This window comes from Chrysemys picta, chromosome 3, assembly GCF_011386835.1.
Source record: "Chrysemys picta bellii isolate R12L10 chromosome 3, ASM1138683v2, whole genome shotgun sequence".
In the NCBI taxonomy this organism is placed as follows: domain Eukaryota; kingdom Metazoa; phylum Chordata; order Testudines; family Emydidae; genus Chrysemys; species Chrysemys picta.
The window spans coordinates 166,796,483-166,810,383 of NC_088793.1; the positions used below are offsets into that span (position 1 = coordinate 166,796,483).

General features: G+C 42.2%; 1 protein-coding gene across 5 annotated transcripts in view; it reads right to left on the reverse strand.

Moving 5' to 3' along the window:
* Nucleotides 1–13,901, reverse strand: part of PPP2R5A (protein phosphatase 2 regulatory subunit B'alpha) — a 174,683-nt gene that overhangs the window by 40,202 nt on the left and 120,580 nt on the right. For all 5 annotated transcript variants that reach the window (XM_065590650.1, XM_005306320.5, XM_065590651.1 and 2 more), the window contains one exon: nucleotides 707–808. In XM_065590650.1, the coding sequence (XP_065446722.1) occupies nucleotides 707–808 (102 nt within the window). The remainder of the gene's footprint in view (nucleotides 1–706; nucleotides 809–13,901) is intronic.

Sequence of the window (13,901 nt, forward strand, 5' to 3'; positions counted from 1 at the left end):
ACATGCGATCAGAACCCTTCTGACTACAGCCTATGTTTGCTTGTTCAAATAAACAGTTATGTGAAAGAAAACGGTACCACAAATCAATCGTGATAAACAGAGCACTGCTACAAAGTCACGAGGTTGGTACAGGAGTGAAACAATGAAATAACTCGCCAACTGTTATCCAACTACAATGCCTGTATTGTAGGCTTTTGGGGGGGGGGGGAGGGGAGGGGAAGAAGAGGGAGATAATTTTTCTTTTGAGCAAGACAAGTAAGTCTATTGCTCCTTTTTCTTTACTGTCAAAAGGAAAACTAATTTGTTGATATACATCTGTACTTTAGTTAAACCATACAGAAAATCCGCTATGAAGTGTACAAAATGTGCAATGTTTGAACATGATTGTGATAAAAGTGAAGCCAAAATATTGCTATACTGTATTGTACATGAAACACATGCGCCAGGTTTTCAGCTATGATAGGATAATAAAAACATAGGAGCTTGGTTTCAAGAATCAAAACATACCTAACTCCTTTCTGAGGGGCTCATGTGTGTAATTGTGGCAGAAAGATGCATTTAAATTTTTTCAAAAAATAATCCAAACGTTTCTAAATTTAGAAGGGAGAATGATAAGCAGATGCAATAAATTGTTCTTTCCAAGAAATATCCATAGGAATACATTTAGTTTCTACATTTCAAGAATGGTGAAAAAGTAATCCTATACCTGTATGTGAGGCCAGGAGGCTTCAAGAGTAGGTTCATCTTCTTCTGGATCAAAATCTGGATTATCACTTGGTGGAAGTGTTCTGAAAATATTAGAACTAATCTGCAAAGAAAAAAGTTGGTTACTTGTAGTGTTGCTCATCAAATTTCAAAAGCCCAAACTAAACAATTGCCTTTATATACTATCAAGATGAACCTAAACAAAAATGTTTTTAAACAACTGTTTTGCCCTTTTCTTTTCATCTTTGCATTATTATCAGTCCCACTACACTTGCATTTGTTTTCCTGAGGGAATCTGCTTCACACTGTTCATGTTAAATTGTATTTTTGAAAATCTGCTAGAGAATCCCCAAGTTGATTTTGTATTTTGCCCTTTCCATTATTCCTTCAAAAACCATTTGGCTCAATTTTTCCAGGTACAACTTTCAAATTTCTTTAGCCTACTGGGTCCAAGAAAATAGAGATTTTCAAAAGGGACAAATGGCAGTCAGGCACCAAAAGCTGCCACTTGTGCCTTTGAAAAAGTGCCCAAAGTGATCAGACAGAATCATCTCTCCAGTTCAACACCATGCCAAAATCAAATTCCCCCTCTTTTCAGCGACCCTTCTTCCAAGGCATGACTGTGGAACGAGCAAATCTCCTTTTAGAAATTGGAGTTATACAACTCATTACAGAGTCTTACCCAGAAAAAAGGTTTATAATATATTGGGAATAAGAAAATTGTACAAAGTTGGAGGAAAACAATGTGCAAATTTGATTTCACAACTTTTAAAGCTGAAAAAAATCTCAGAAAGATTAGTTAGTACATGAGAAGTACTTAGATATATTATCCCAACCCTAAATTCTCATGCTTGGTTCAGGGTCCACAATAGCATTTAACTTCAAAAAGGGGAAATACATAAAAATGAGGAAGCTAATTAAACAGAAATTACAAGGAACAGAGTTAGGAGTGAAATCCCTGCAAGATGCATGGAAACGATTTAAAAACACCTTAAGAAAGGCTCAAACTAGATGTATACCCCAAATTTAAAAAAACAAATCAAAACAGAGAGCCAAAAATGTGCCACCATAGCTAAAGAGAATAAAAGAGATAGAGACAAAAAGATACCCTTTAAAAATTGGGAAAATATTATACAAAGAAAAGCTAGTCCCCAGTCTAGAAGAAAGTAATTCAAGATGGACTCACTGTCCACTCCTACTCTGGAGCAAGACCGCCAAAGTTTGAAATTGTGTCTTGCTGCAAATACATCTATCTCCAGATAAACTCACAGGGAGAAGCTGTCATTTACTACAGAGTTCTTGAGTGACTACTTCTGCTGATTAAGTAAAATCTCTGCTCAGTAGCATATATAATATAGCATAATCTGCCAGTAGCATACATTTTCCTTGTCTGCAAAGTGGAGAGCTATAGGATAAGTTTGCTGTACTATACACCTTTCCCATAGTCTTTTTGTATCCTCACCCAAGTACGCTCATGTAAAATACTGCTGTGACATTACTGATAGCTACCTGAAACACTCGCTAAATCAGGGGCGAAAGGACTTGAGATACCAATATATTGGTCTTAATTCTAGAACACAGATATGGATTTTTCCTCCCAGAAATTCTACTGACCATGAACGATCAAATTCTTGTAATGAGTTCTCCAGCCAAAATTGGAAGCATCCGAGATGACTGTGGCCAATGGAGCCAGGGAGTTAATGCTGAAATGTCTTGAAATAACTTGCATTCAAATCCATCATGAGATATAGGAACACAACTCTAGGTAGTGGCAATTTCATAAATATGCTGTCTATATTTGGTATAAATGTCTTGCTAGCCAGTGTTGTAGAGGCCTCATCTTTAGACATGCATATGGAGATATGTACATGACATGAGTTCTCCTGAGTATTACTATTACTCTAAACATCTTTTTTCTGGAAGAAAAAAAGCTGCCCCAATAAAATTGTCATCTGGGTTATAGCTGTGTACGACATCTTCCAATATATCTTGAACCCTGGTGTTTGGAAATGTGTTGTCTGTATTATAACTTTTGCATGATTCTCCTAGGAGAACACCTCAGTGAATCATCATCCAAATAAGGGTAGACATGAATACTTTGACATCTCCTATGTGATGCTGCAAGGTACTTTATGAATACTCAAGTTGCTTTAGATAGGCACAAGGGAAGCCACTTAATAATGGATCTCCTTTATCTTAGTCACAACAGTAATTAACCTTTTCAATAAGAAAGTCTGATTGAGATGTGAAAATATGTATCCTGTAAATCAAATGCCTCAGGGTGCTCTGTAGATAAGAAAGACATGACAGAGACTGGGGTAAGCATGTGGAATGTGAGCTGATGAGTAAATTGAGCTTCTCTGAAGGTCTAGAATAGGTTGGAGGCCTCCATCTCAGGGGTCAGAAATTATCTGAAAAAAAAAATTTATTCCTCTGAAATTCCTCAGGAAATTTCTTCTATGGCACCTGACTCAAGCAGCAAAACGTTTGATCATAGTAAGTTCTCATGAAGAGGATCCCTGAAGAGAGAGAAGGAATGAACAAGGGATGATGGAGAAAAAGATGGTGTTTAATTGAATGGAGCAGCACTATTGGATGATCTCCAAGATCACTGGATGTGGTGATAGTCATCTAAGAAAGTTCCCAAATTTTAAGGGGAGACAGGTTTAAAACTGGTCTGGGATTCTCGTTCATCTTGTCAAACCTGAGGCTGGTGCAGAGGAAGATTATGCAGCAGATCTCCCTTTAGCTTGTTGTTTGTAGGGTCTGCATGTCTGCTGATGCTGAACATGAACATCTTACAATTGTTTCTTTTGAAATGAACTGGGACTAGAGAGACAGTTACCCCAAATCTTTTCCTAGTCATCTGAGAAATCCTATAGATTTTGCAATAGGCCTGATGTCTTTCAGTTTCTCTAGAACTTCATCTGATCTACAGCTGAACAGCTAGACACCATTAAATGGTGTCAAGTATCACAGGGGTAGCCGTGTTAGTCTGTATCCACATCTGAAGAAGTGTTTTTTTTACCCATGTAGGCTTATGCCCAAATAAATCTGTTCATCTTTAAGGTGCCACCTGATTCCTCGTTTTTACCATTAAATGGAGATCTATTTGGGGTTCTTGTTTTTGGAGCAACTGCAGGAGTATTCATGAACACGGCAAGGAGAAGCCCCTCAAAGTAATTCTGAATGGTGCATCAAAAGCACAGAAGGATGCTCTTAATATGTGCTAAGCAAGTAATTGACCTATGATGATAAAGGCTTTGGCTAGTTTTCTCTGGTCTTCCAGCAGTGACTGGGCAAAACAGTACTATTTCCTCCTATTGGCAATATTGATATCTGGACACCACTGCTTCATAGTTTGCCACTCTAATAGTGCCTGGTGTGGCATAGAACACTTTTCTAACCAGAGTATCTACCACCTTCTTACTCTCTGTCTGAAAGGGTAGAATGGACTCAACCCCCTTTTGCTCTTAGAATGGCAGTTGCCACTACCAATTAATTAATTTGAAGCTAAGTAGGTCTGGAAGAACAAGAAGCCCTGAAGATGCAGCTGGTATAAACTTGTCTGATTTCTTAACAACTGCTGGTTTAGATGATGGATTTAACCAGGTTCATTTAGGGTATACTTAGTGTCACGAAGCAGTAGGGTATCTTACTTCTGCAAGGCAAACCCATGGTGCCATCTATGGTGGCATTCTCAGAAATGCTCCCAGTTCCATGCGCAGGGCCAGGTAGAGCTTCAGAGTCTCAATGCGTGGATGAGATGATGGTGTAGAGAGGAGGGGTTTACATTCATTAGGAACTGGGGAAACTTTTGGGATGGGGGAGCCTATACAAGAGAGATAGGCTCCACCTAAACCAAAGTGGAACCAGACTGCTGGCACTAAACATTAAAAAGGCTGTAGAGCAGTTTTTAAACTAGGAGATGGGGGAAAGCCGACTGCTGCAGAGGAGTATGTGGATCAGACAGAGACTTCTCTTAGGGGAGAGAGTCTAATGATAGAGAATCTCCAGGTTATAGTCAGGAGCAGAGGCTGGAAGAGGATAATATAAGGGCCAGAACAGATGATAAACATTCACATAAAAAAAGAATCTGACACATCAGAAAAGGGCAGACAAATAAACACTGACAAGTTTTTAAAGTTCTTGTACACAAATGCTAGAAGTCTAAATAATAAGATGGGTGAACTAGAGTGCCTTGTGATAAAGGAGGATATTGATATAATAGGCATCACAGAAACCTGGTGGACTGAGAGCGATCAGTGGGACACAATCATTCCGGGGTACAAAATATATCGGAAGGACAGAACAGGTCGTGCGGGGGAGAGAGTGGCACTATATGTGAAAGAAAATGTATAATCAAATGAAGTAAAAATCTTAAGTGAATCCACATGTTCCATAGAATCTCTATGGATAGAAATTTCATGCTCTAATAAGAATATAACATTAGGGATCTATTATAGACCACCTGACCAGGACAGTGATAGTGATGATGAAATGCTAAGGGCAATTAGAGAGGCTATCAAAATTAAGAACTCCATAATAGTGGGGGATTTCAATTATCCCCATATTGACTGGGAACATTTCACTTCAGGACAAAATGCAGAGATAAAATTTCTCGATACTTTAAATGACTGCTTCATGGAGCAGCTGGTATGGGAACCTACTAGGGGAGAGGCAACTCTAGATTTAGTCCTGAGTGGAGCGGAGGAGCTGGTCCAAGAGGTAACTATAACAGGACCGCATGGAAATAGTGACCATAATACCAGTCTCTCCGCAAAAGAATTAATGGACACAAATCTGACATCAGGAATCATAATACTCAAAAACCAGTGGGAGAACACTTTAACCTGTCTGGTCATTCTATGACAGACCTGCGGGTGGCTATTTTACAACAGAAAAACTTCAAAAACAGACTCCAACGAGAGACTGCTGAGCTGGAATTGATATGCAAACTAGATACAATCAACTCAGGATTGAATAAGGACTGGGAATGGTTGAGCCATTACAAACATTGAATCTATCTCCCCTTGTAAGTATTCTCACACCTCTTATCAAACTGTCTGTACTGGGCTAGCTTGATTATCACTTCAAAAGTTTTTTTCTCTTACTTAATTGGCCTCTCAGAGTTGGTAAGACAACTCCCACCTGTTCATGCTCTCTGTATGTGTGTATATATATCTCCTCAATATATGTTTCACTCTATATGCATCCGAAGAAGTGGGCTGTAGTCCACGAAAGCTTATGCTCTAATAAATTTGTTAGTCTCTAAGGTGCCACAAGTACTCCTGTTCTTTTTGCATAATACAATAGCATTCAACATCCCTGTGGTGGGAAGAACATCTCAACAGCCCAACACTGTGGCATTTAATTTCAAAAATGAGGGGGTTAGTTAAACAGAAGTTAAAAAGTACAGTGATTAAAGTGAAATCCCTACAAGCTGCATGGGCGCTTTTTAAAGACACCATAATAGAGGCCCAACTTCAATGTATACCCCAAATTAAGAAACACAGTAAAAGAACTAAAAAAGAGCCACTGTGGCTTAACAACCATGTAAAAGAAGCAATAAGAGATAAAAAGACTTCCTTTAAAAATTGGAAGTCAAATCCTAGTGAGGTAAATAGAAAGGAGCATAAACACTGCCAAATTAAGTGCAAGAACGTAATAAGAAAAGCCCAAGAGGAGTTTGAAGAACGGCTAGCCAAAAACTCCAAAGGTAATAACAAAATGTTTTTTTAAGTACATCAGAAGCAGGAAGCCTGCTAAACAACCAGTGGGGCCCCTTGATGATAGAGACAGAAAAGGAGCCCTTAAAGACAATAAAATCATTGCGGAGAAACTAAATGGATTCTTTGCTTCAGTCTTCACGGCTGAGGATGTTAGGGAGATTACCAAACCTGAGCCGGCTTTTGTAGGTGACAAATCTGAGGAGCTGTCACAGATTGAAGTGTCACTAGAATCATAGAATCATAGAATCATAGAATATCAGAGTTGGAAGGGACCTCAAGAGGTCATCTAGTCCAACCCCCTGCTCAAAGCAGGACCAATTCCCAGCTAAATCATCCCAGCCAGGGCTTTGTCAAGCCGGGCCTTAAAAACCTCCAAGGAAGGAGACTCCACCACCTCCCTAGGTAACGCATTCCAGTGTTTCACCACCCTCCTAGTGAAATAGTTTTTCCTGATATCCAACCTGGACCTCCCCCACCGCAACTTGAGACCATTGCTCCTTGTTCTGTCATCTGCCACCACTGAGAACAGCCGAGCTCCATCCTCTTTGGAACCCCCCTTCAGGTAGTTGAAGGCTGCTATCAAATCCCCCCTCATTCTTCTCTTCTGGAGACTAAACAATCCCAGTTCTCTCAGCCTCTCCTCATAAGTCACTAGAGAAGGTTTTGTAATTAATTGATAAACTTAACATTAACAAGTCACCGGGACCAGATGGCATTCACCCAAGAGTTCTGAAAGAACTCAAATGTGAAGTTGCGGAACTATTAACTAAGGTTTGTAACCTGTCCTTTAAATCGGCTTCTGTACCCGAAGACTGGAAGTTAGCTAATGTAACACCAATATTTAAAAAGAGCTCTAGAGGTGATCCTGGCAATTACAGACCGGTAAGTCTAACGTCGGTACCGGGCAAATTAGTCGAAACAATTGTTAAGAATAAAATTGTCAGACACACAGAAAAACAAACTGTTGAGCAATAGTCAACATGGTTTCTGTAAAGGGAAATCGTGTCTTACTAATCTATTAGAGTTCTTTGAAGGGGTCAACAAACATGTGGACAAGGGGGATCCGGTGGACAGTGTGCTTAGATTTCCAGAAAGCCTTTGACAAGGTCCCTCACCAAAGGGTTCCCTTACGTAAATTCCCTTACGTAAATTAAGCTGTCATGGGATAAAAGGGAAGGTCCTTTCATGGATTGAGAACTGGTTAAAAGACAGGGAACAAAGGGTAGGAATTAAAGATAAATTCTCAGACTGGAGAGAGGTAACTAGTGGTGTTCCCCAAGTGTCAGTCCTCGGACCGATCCTATTCAACTTATTCATAAATGATCTGGAGAAAGGGGTAAACAGTGAGGTGGCAAAGTTTGCAGATGATACTAAACTGCTCAAGATAGTTAAGACCAAAGCAGACTGTGATGAACTTCAAAAAGATCTCACAAAACTAAGTGATTGGGCAACAAAATGGCAAATGAAATTTAATGTGGATAAATGTAAAGTAATGCACACTGGAAAAAATAACCCCAAATATACATACAATATGATGGGGGCTAATTTAGCTACAACGAGTCAGGAAAAAGATCTTGGAGTCATCGTGGATAGTTCTCTGAAGATGTCCACGCAGTGTGCAGAGGTGGTCAAAAGAGCAAATAGGATGTTAGGAATCATTAAAAAGAGGATAAAGAATAAGACAGAGAATATATTATTGCCCTTATATAAAATCGATGGTACGCCACATCTTGAATACTGCGTACAGATATGGTCTCATCTCAAAAAAGATATACTGGCACTAGAAAAGGTTCAGAAAAGAGCAACTAAAATTATTAGGGTTTGGAACGGGTCCCATATGAGGAGAGATTAAAGAGGCTAGGACTCTTCAGCTTGGAAAAGAGGAGACTAAGGGGGGATATGATAGAGGTATATAAAATCATGAGTGATGTGGAGAAAGTGGATAAGGAAAAGTTATTTACTTATTCCCATAATATAAGAACTAGGGGCCACCAAATGAAATTAATGGGCAGCAGGTTTAAAACAAATAAAAGGAAGTTCTTCTTCACGCAGCGCACAGTCAACTTGTGGAACTCCTTACCTGAGGAGGTTGTGAAGGCTAGGACTATAACAGAGTTTAAAAGAGAACGGGATGAATTCATGGTGGTTAAGTCCATTAATGGCTATTAGCCAGGATGGGTAAGGAATAGTGTCCCTGTTTGTCAGAGGATGGAGATGGATGGCAGGAGAGAGATCACCTGATCATTGCCTGTTAGGTCCACTCCCTCTGGGGCACCTGGCACTGGCCACTGTCGGTAGACAGGATACTGGGATAGATGGACCTTTGGTCTGACCTGGTACGACCGTTCTTACGTTCAGAATATCCAGAACCAGGTGTGTCATTTTCTCTGATGTTACTGAAGATATCTTTAAGATACTAGTTATCATTTCTAAGCTTTCCAGGAAAGGGAGATGATGCACCCCCACACATTTGAAGATGTTTTATCATCAAGATCTGTATCGATGTACAGATGTTTGACAGACACACCTAGTTCTTTAGCTAGAGTAACTGGGACAAGTAAAAGGAGAGACTGTTTTCTTGGTACCAGCAAGAGTGACTGATCTGGGCAAGACTATTCTGGGGAGGGCCATTTTCCTTGAACCGCTTGTGGGAGAAGGCTCCCTTTCTTCAGATCTTTTAAATTCAGAGGAACACACAGGGAAAGGCCAATATGGCCACAATAGCTATGAGGATATCTCCTCAGACTTGCCAGTATTCAGTAGGGAATTCCTTAATATACTCCACATGGGAAGGAGGGTAATCTCACAGTCAGAAACAGAGTGCCTCGATAGCACTCATAACACCATCTAGTTTCCCTAATCTACTCCTGGAAAGGAAACAGTACCTACTACTCTGCTTTAACTGCTAGTTCACTCTCCTTCCTACAATGCTGTGCATATTAATCAAGAGGTTGAAAGTGAGTAGCATAAGAGAGAAGCTCAAATGGACAGTCAATTCAGCTATCAAGAAAAAGTTTCTACAGCATCATTAATATCTTTATGAGACAGTGGGGGGAAAAAAGAGAGAAAGCTCATTTACTAGCAATATACAGTCCAAACAAAATGAAACTATGAACAATTTTAAATAGCCTCCAAAATCCACTTGTCCATTGCAGTCTTTTTCCATTATTAAATAAAGTATTGAAGACTTCTTTCCCAAACTGAGTGCTTCAGGCAGGCAAGTTGTAAGTTATTATTGTAGGAGGGGAAAATACGGCTTGTTGGCATTTTCCCGCTGAATATTCTCTCTACCAAATCCATTGCCTTTCCCTCTTTTTTTGGGTTTACTTCCCCTTGTAAGGTCTCAGAGCTTGGGCTCCAGTCTGAGCCTAAACATCTACACTGCAATTTTACAGCTATGCAGCCTGAGCCCCGTGAACCCAAGTTAGCTGACCTGGGCCAGCCACAGGTTTTTAATTCCTGTGTAGACATACCTTAAGGGAGCACCTAACAAAAGAGGACGTTACTCACCTGGTGCAGCAACAGTGGTTCTTTGAGATGTGTGTCCCTAGGGGTGCTCCACTGTAGATGTATCTGCATCCCTGCATCTCTAATCGGAGATTTTTGGTAGCAACATCCATTGAGCCCGCGCATGTGCTTTCCCTCCCTCGTGGTCTACTTCAAGGCTATCTAGCACTGCGCGGGCAAACTCCCCTCAATTCCTTCTCTACTACAGACCCCTTATGGAGAACTCTGAAGTAGAGGAGAGGCGGGGAGGTTGTGGAGCACCCATAGGGACACACATCTCAAAGAACCATCGTTACTGCACAAAGTGAGTAATTTCATCTTCTTTGAGTAGTATCCCTATGGGTGCTCCTCTGTAGGTGACTCCCGAGCAGTACCCACCACTGGAGGCTGGGACTTTGGAATGGAGTCTGTTACTACAGAGAGTAATGTGGAGCCAGAGATGGCATCAGAGGCTGAATTTCCAGGGACTGCATAATGTTCTGCGAAAGTGTGGGCAGAGGCCCAAGTTGCTGCTCTGCAGATTTCCAAGATAGGGACATCTTTAAGGAATGTGACCAAGGTAGAAATTGACCTTGTTGAGTGCGTGAGGACTCTGGATGGAAGCAGCAAGTTGCACTCTTGATAACAGCAATTAATGCAACCAGAGACCCATTTGGATAGTCTCTGAGCTGATATTGTGGAGCATCTGGATCTTTCCGCGAGTGAAAGGAACAGTTATGGGGACTTAGTTCTATCCAAGTAGAATGCTAGTGCTCTTCTAGCATCTAGAATATGCAGAATCACCTCCCTGATGTTACAATGTGGTTTCGGGGGAAAAACAGGAAGATGGATCTATTGATACATATGAAAAGCAGAGGCAACTTTAGGGAGAAACTTGGGATGCAGCCTCAGAGTTACTGTCTCTTCAAAAAAAGACCGTGAATGGTGGGTGTGCCATCAGGGCTGTTATTTCTCCTACGTGCCTAGGTGAGGTGATGGCAATTAGAAATGGACAGGTGTAGGAGAGAGCAAGTTGCCATGGGCTCAAAGGGAGGTCTAGTAAAAGCCCAGAGGACTAGGTTAAGATCCCAGGCTGGAGCAGGTGGTCTCACATGCGGGAAGAGATTCTGTATGCCCTTAAGGAATCTACGTGTCAGCGGGTGACCAAACACAGAGTATCCGTCTAACTGGCAGTGGAAGCCATTTTCGCCATGAGATGTACCTTAAGGGAGCTGAGTGAGAGTTTTGATCTCGAGGTCTAAAATGTAGTGTAAAATCAGAGGGAGGGAAGATCAGGGTGGGTCTTATGTGCTTAGAATGACAAACTTAGAATGGTTTCCATTTTGTAGGTAAGTAAATTGAGTGGTCAACTTTTGGCTGTGTAGCAACACGTCTTTCACCTTGTCAGGGCATTCTGCCTCTAAGCCTTGGAACCAAGAAGGAGCCACGCCTGGAGGCAGAGTGAAGGATCAGCCCATTGTTTTGAGAGAGCAGGTGAGGAATGGGCCGAAGAGAAACCGGAGGACATACTGCCATCTGTGTCAGGTAAGGGAACCAGATTGGTATTGGCCAGGAGGTGGCAATCAGAATAACTCTCGCTTTGTCTTGCTGAATTTTCAACAGGACCTTGGATAGAAGAGGAAAGGCATACAAGAGGTCCCTGTCCCAGGGGAGGATGAGGGCATCTCCCAGTGATTGTTTCTCCAGGCCAGCCCTAGAGCAGTAATGAGGACATTTCTTGTTCTGGTAAGTAGCGAAGAGATCCGTACTCAGGGTTCCCCCAAAGAGCAAATATATTGAAGAGTTAAGTTCCCATTCACGGTCATGAGAAAAATTCCGACAGACTATCAGCTGTCACATTCTGTATCCCTGGCAGATAGATAGCGGAGATGAGCACATTGTGACAGATGCACCAATTCCAAAGTTTGAGAGCTGCTGTGCAGCAGGAGGAAAATCTGGCACCCCCGTGGCGATTTGTGTAAAACATACATCTGTCATGACCTTTGTGTGGGTGTTCTTGATGAAAGGCAGAAAGTGTGCACAGGCGTTCCTGACAGCCCTTAGCTCCAAAAGATTGATATGGAAGGTCATTTCTGTGGGAGGCCACTTTCCCAGAACCTTGTGGTTGTGTCAGTGAGCTCCCCAGCCTATTAAGGAGGCATCCATCCCATTTGAGGAGAAAGACATCTGTTAGAGTCAGCACTGGTGGCAGCTGCATGAATGGAATGCCTGCCTGGACACTGGATGGCTCTTTTCACCAATCCAGGAAGTGCTTTACTGCAAAGGGCAGTTTGGTTAATCTGTCCCTATTCAGGGAATAGGCAGAAGTGAGCCACATCTGAAGACACCTCATGAACATCCAGGCATTTGGGGTGACAAAGGTGCATGCTGCCATATGACCTAGCAGCTGCAGGAAATTCCTGGCCCATATTTGGGGCTGGTTTGAACTGTCTCTATGAGACTTGTAAGGGTGGTGAGTCTGTGTAGTGGGAGGAACGCTCTCGCTTGTACTGCATCGAGGTTGGCGCTGATAAATGCCAGTCACTGTACTGGGGTTAGTGCACCACTACGATAGAGAGAACCTTGGAGAATACCCTGGGTGGAGCAGCCTGTACTGATAATGGTCCTGTACAAGGGTAAACCATAGGAATTTCCTGTATGATGGTTGTATCAAGATATGGAAGAAGGCATCTTGTAGGTTGAGGCCCGGAAATCAATCTCCTTGCTCTAGAGCTGGAATAATGGCTATTAGCATGACCATCTTGAACTTCTGCACCTTCCCATATTTGTTTAATGCCCTTAGATCTAGAATGGGCCTCCAATCTCCCTTCACGTTGGAGATCAGGAAATACAGTAACTGCTCGCCTAACGTTGTAGTTATGTTCCTGAAAAATGCTACTTTAAGCAAAATGATGTTAAGCAAATCTAATTCTTATGGGGAAATTGATGTAAATAGGGGAGGTTAGATTCCAGGGAATTTTTTTCACACACACACACACACACACACACACACACAGTATATGTTTTAAACAAACAATTTAATACTGTACACAGCAGTGATGATTGTGAAGCTTGGCAGAATCAGACGGGATGAGGAGTTTGGGGTACAGGCTGCCCCAGGGCTGCGGCTGGGAGAGGGGACTCCCTCAAGCCTCCTCTCGCTACAGCAGCTAAGGGCCGGGGGAGGGGTACGTCTTCCCGGCCGCAGCAGCTCCGGCGGGGCTGGGCCAGCAGAGCGGCACCTCTCCTGGCCTGTGCCGCCCTTGATAGCCTGTTTAGAAGAGGTGATTGAGAGGTCACGGATTGGAATGCTGACTGCTTCCGCTTTTGAGCCCTGGTCCTCTTATGCTTCAGCTCATAACAGCACTGGGATGGTGCGTATTGAGGAGGTTGTGACCTGTCCTGTGGCTGAAAGCTATATCTTCTCTTCGGTCCTGCAGTGTAGATTACCAGGGAGCGTAATGTGGCCCAGGAATCCTTCAAGGTGTAGCGAGAAGAATCTGTCTTCTCCACAAAGAGCTTGGGCCCTTCAAACTGGAGATCTTCTGAAGCTTTTGGGCAACCCAGAAAGGTGTAGCCAAGAAGCCCGCCCCGTTACCATTATCTTGGAGACTGAGTGGGCCACTGAATTGGCTACGTCCAGTGCCATCTCTAGCACCATTCTGGCTATTAACTGACCCTCTCTGACACTGGTCTAAAACTGCTCCTTTTGCAGCTTCAGTAAATGTTCCAGATGCATTGAGTTTCCCATAATTAATAAAATCTTATTTGGTCATGACAGCGTGGTAATTCAAGACTTTAAACGGTAACGTCACTGACGAACACGCCATCCTCTCAATCCCAATTGTATGGAGTCAACTTGGCATGATGCTGCTTGCCTCGTGCATTAACTGCATCCACTACAGTGGAGTTGGATTGCAGATGTTGAAACAGGAAGTCTGCCTCTTTGGGAGGGATAAGTATTTTTTGTTGGCTCTC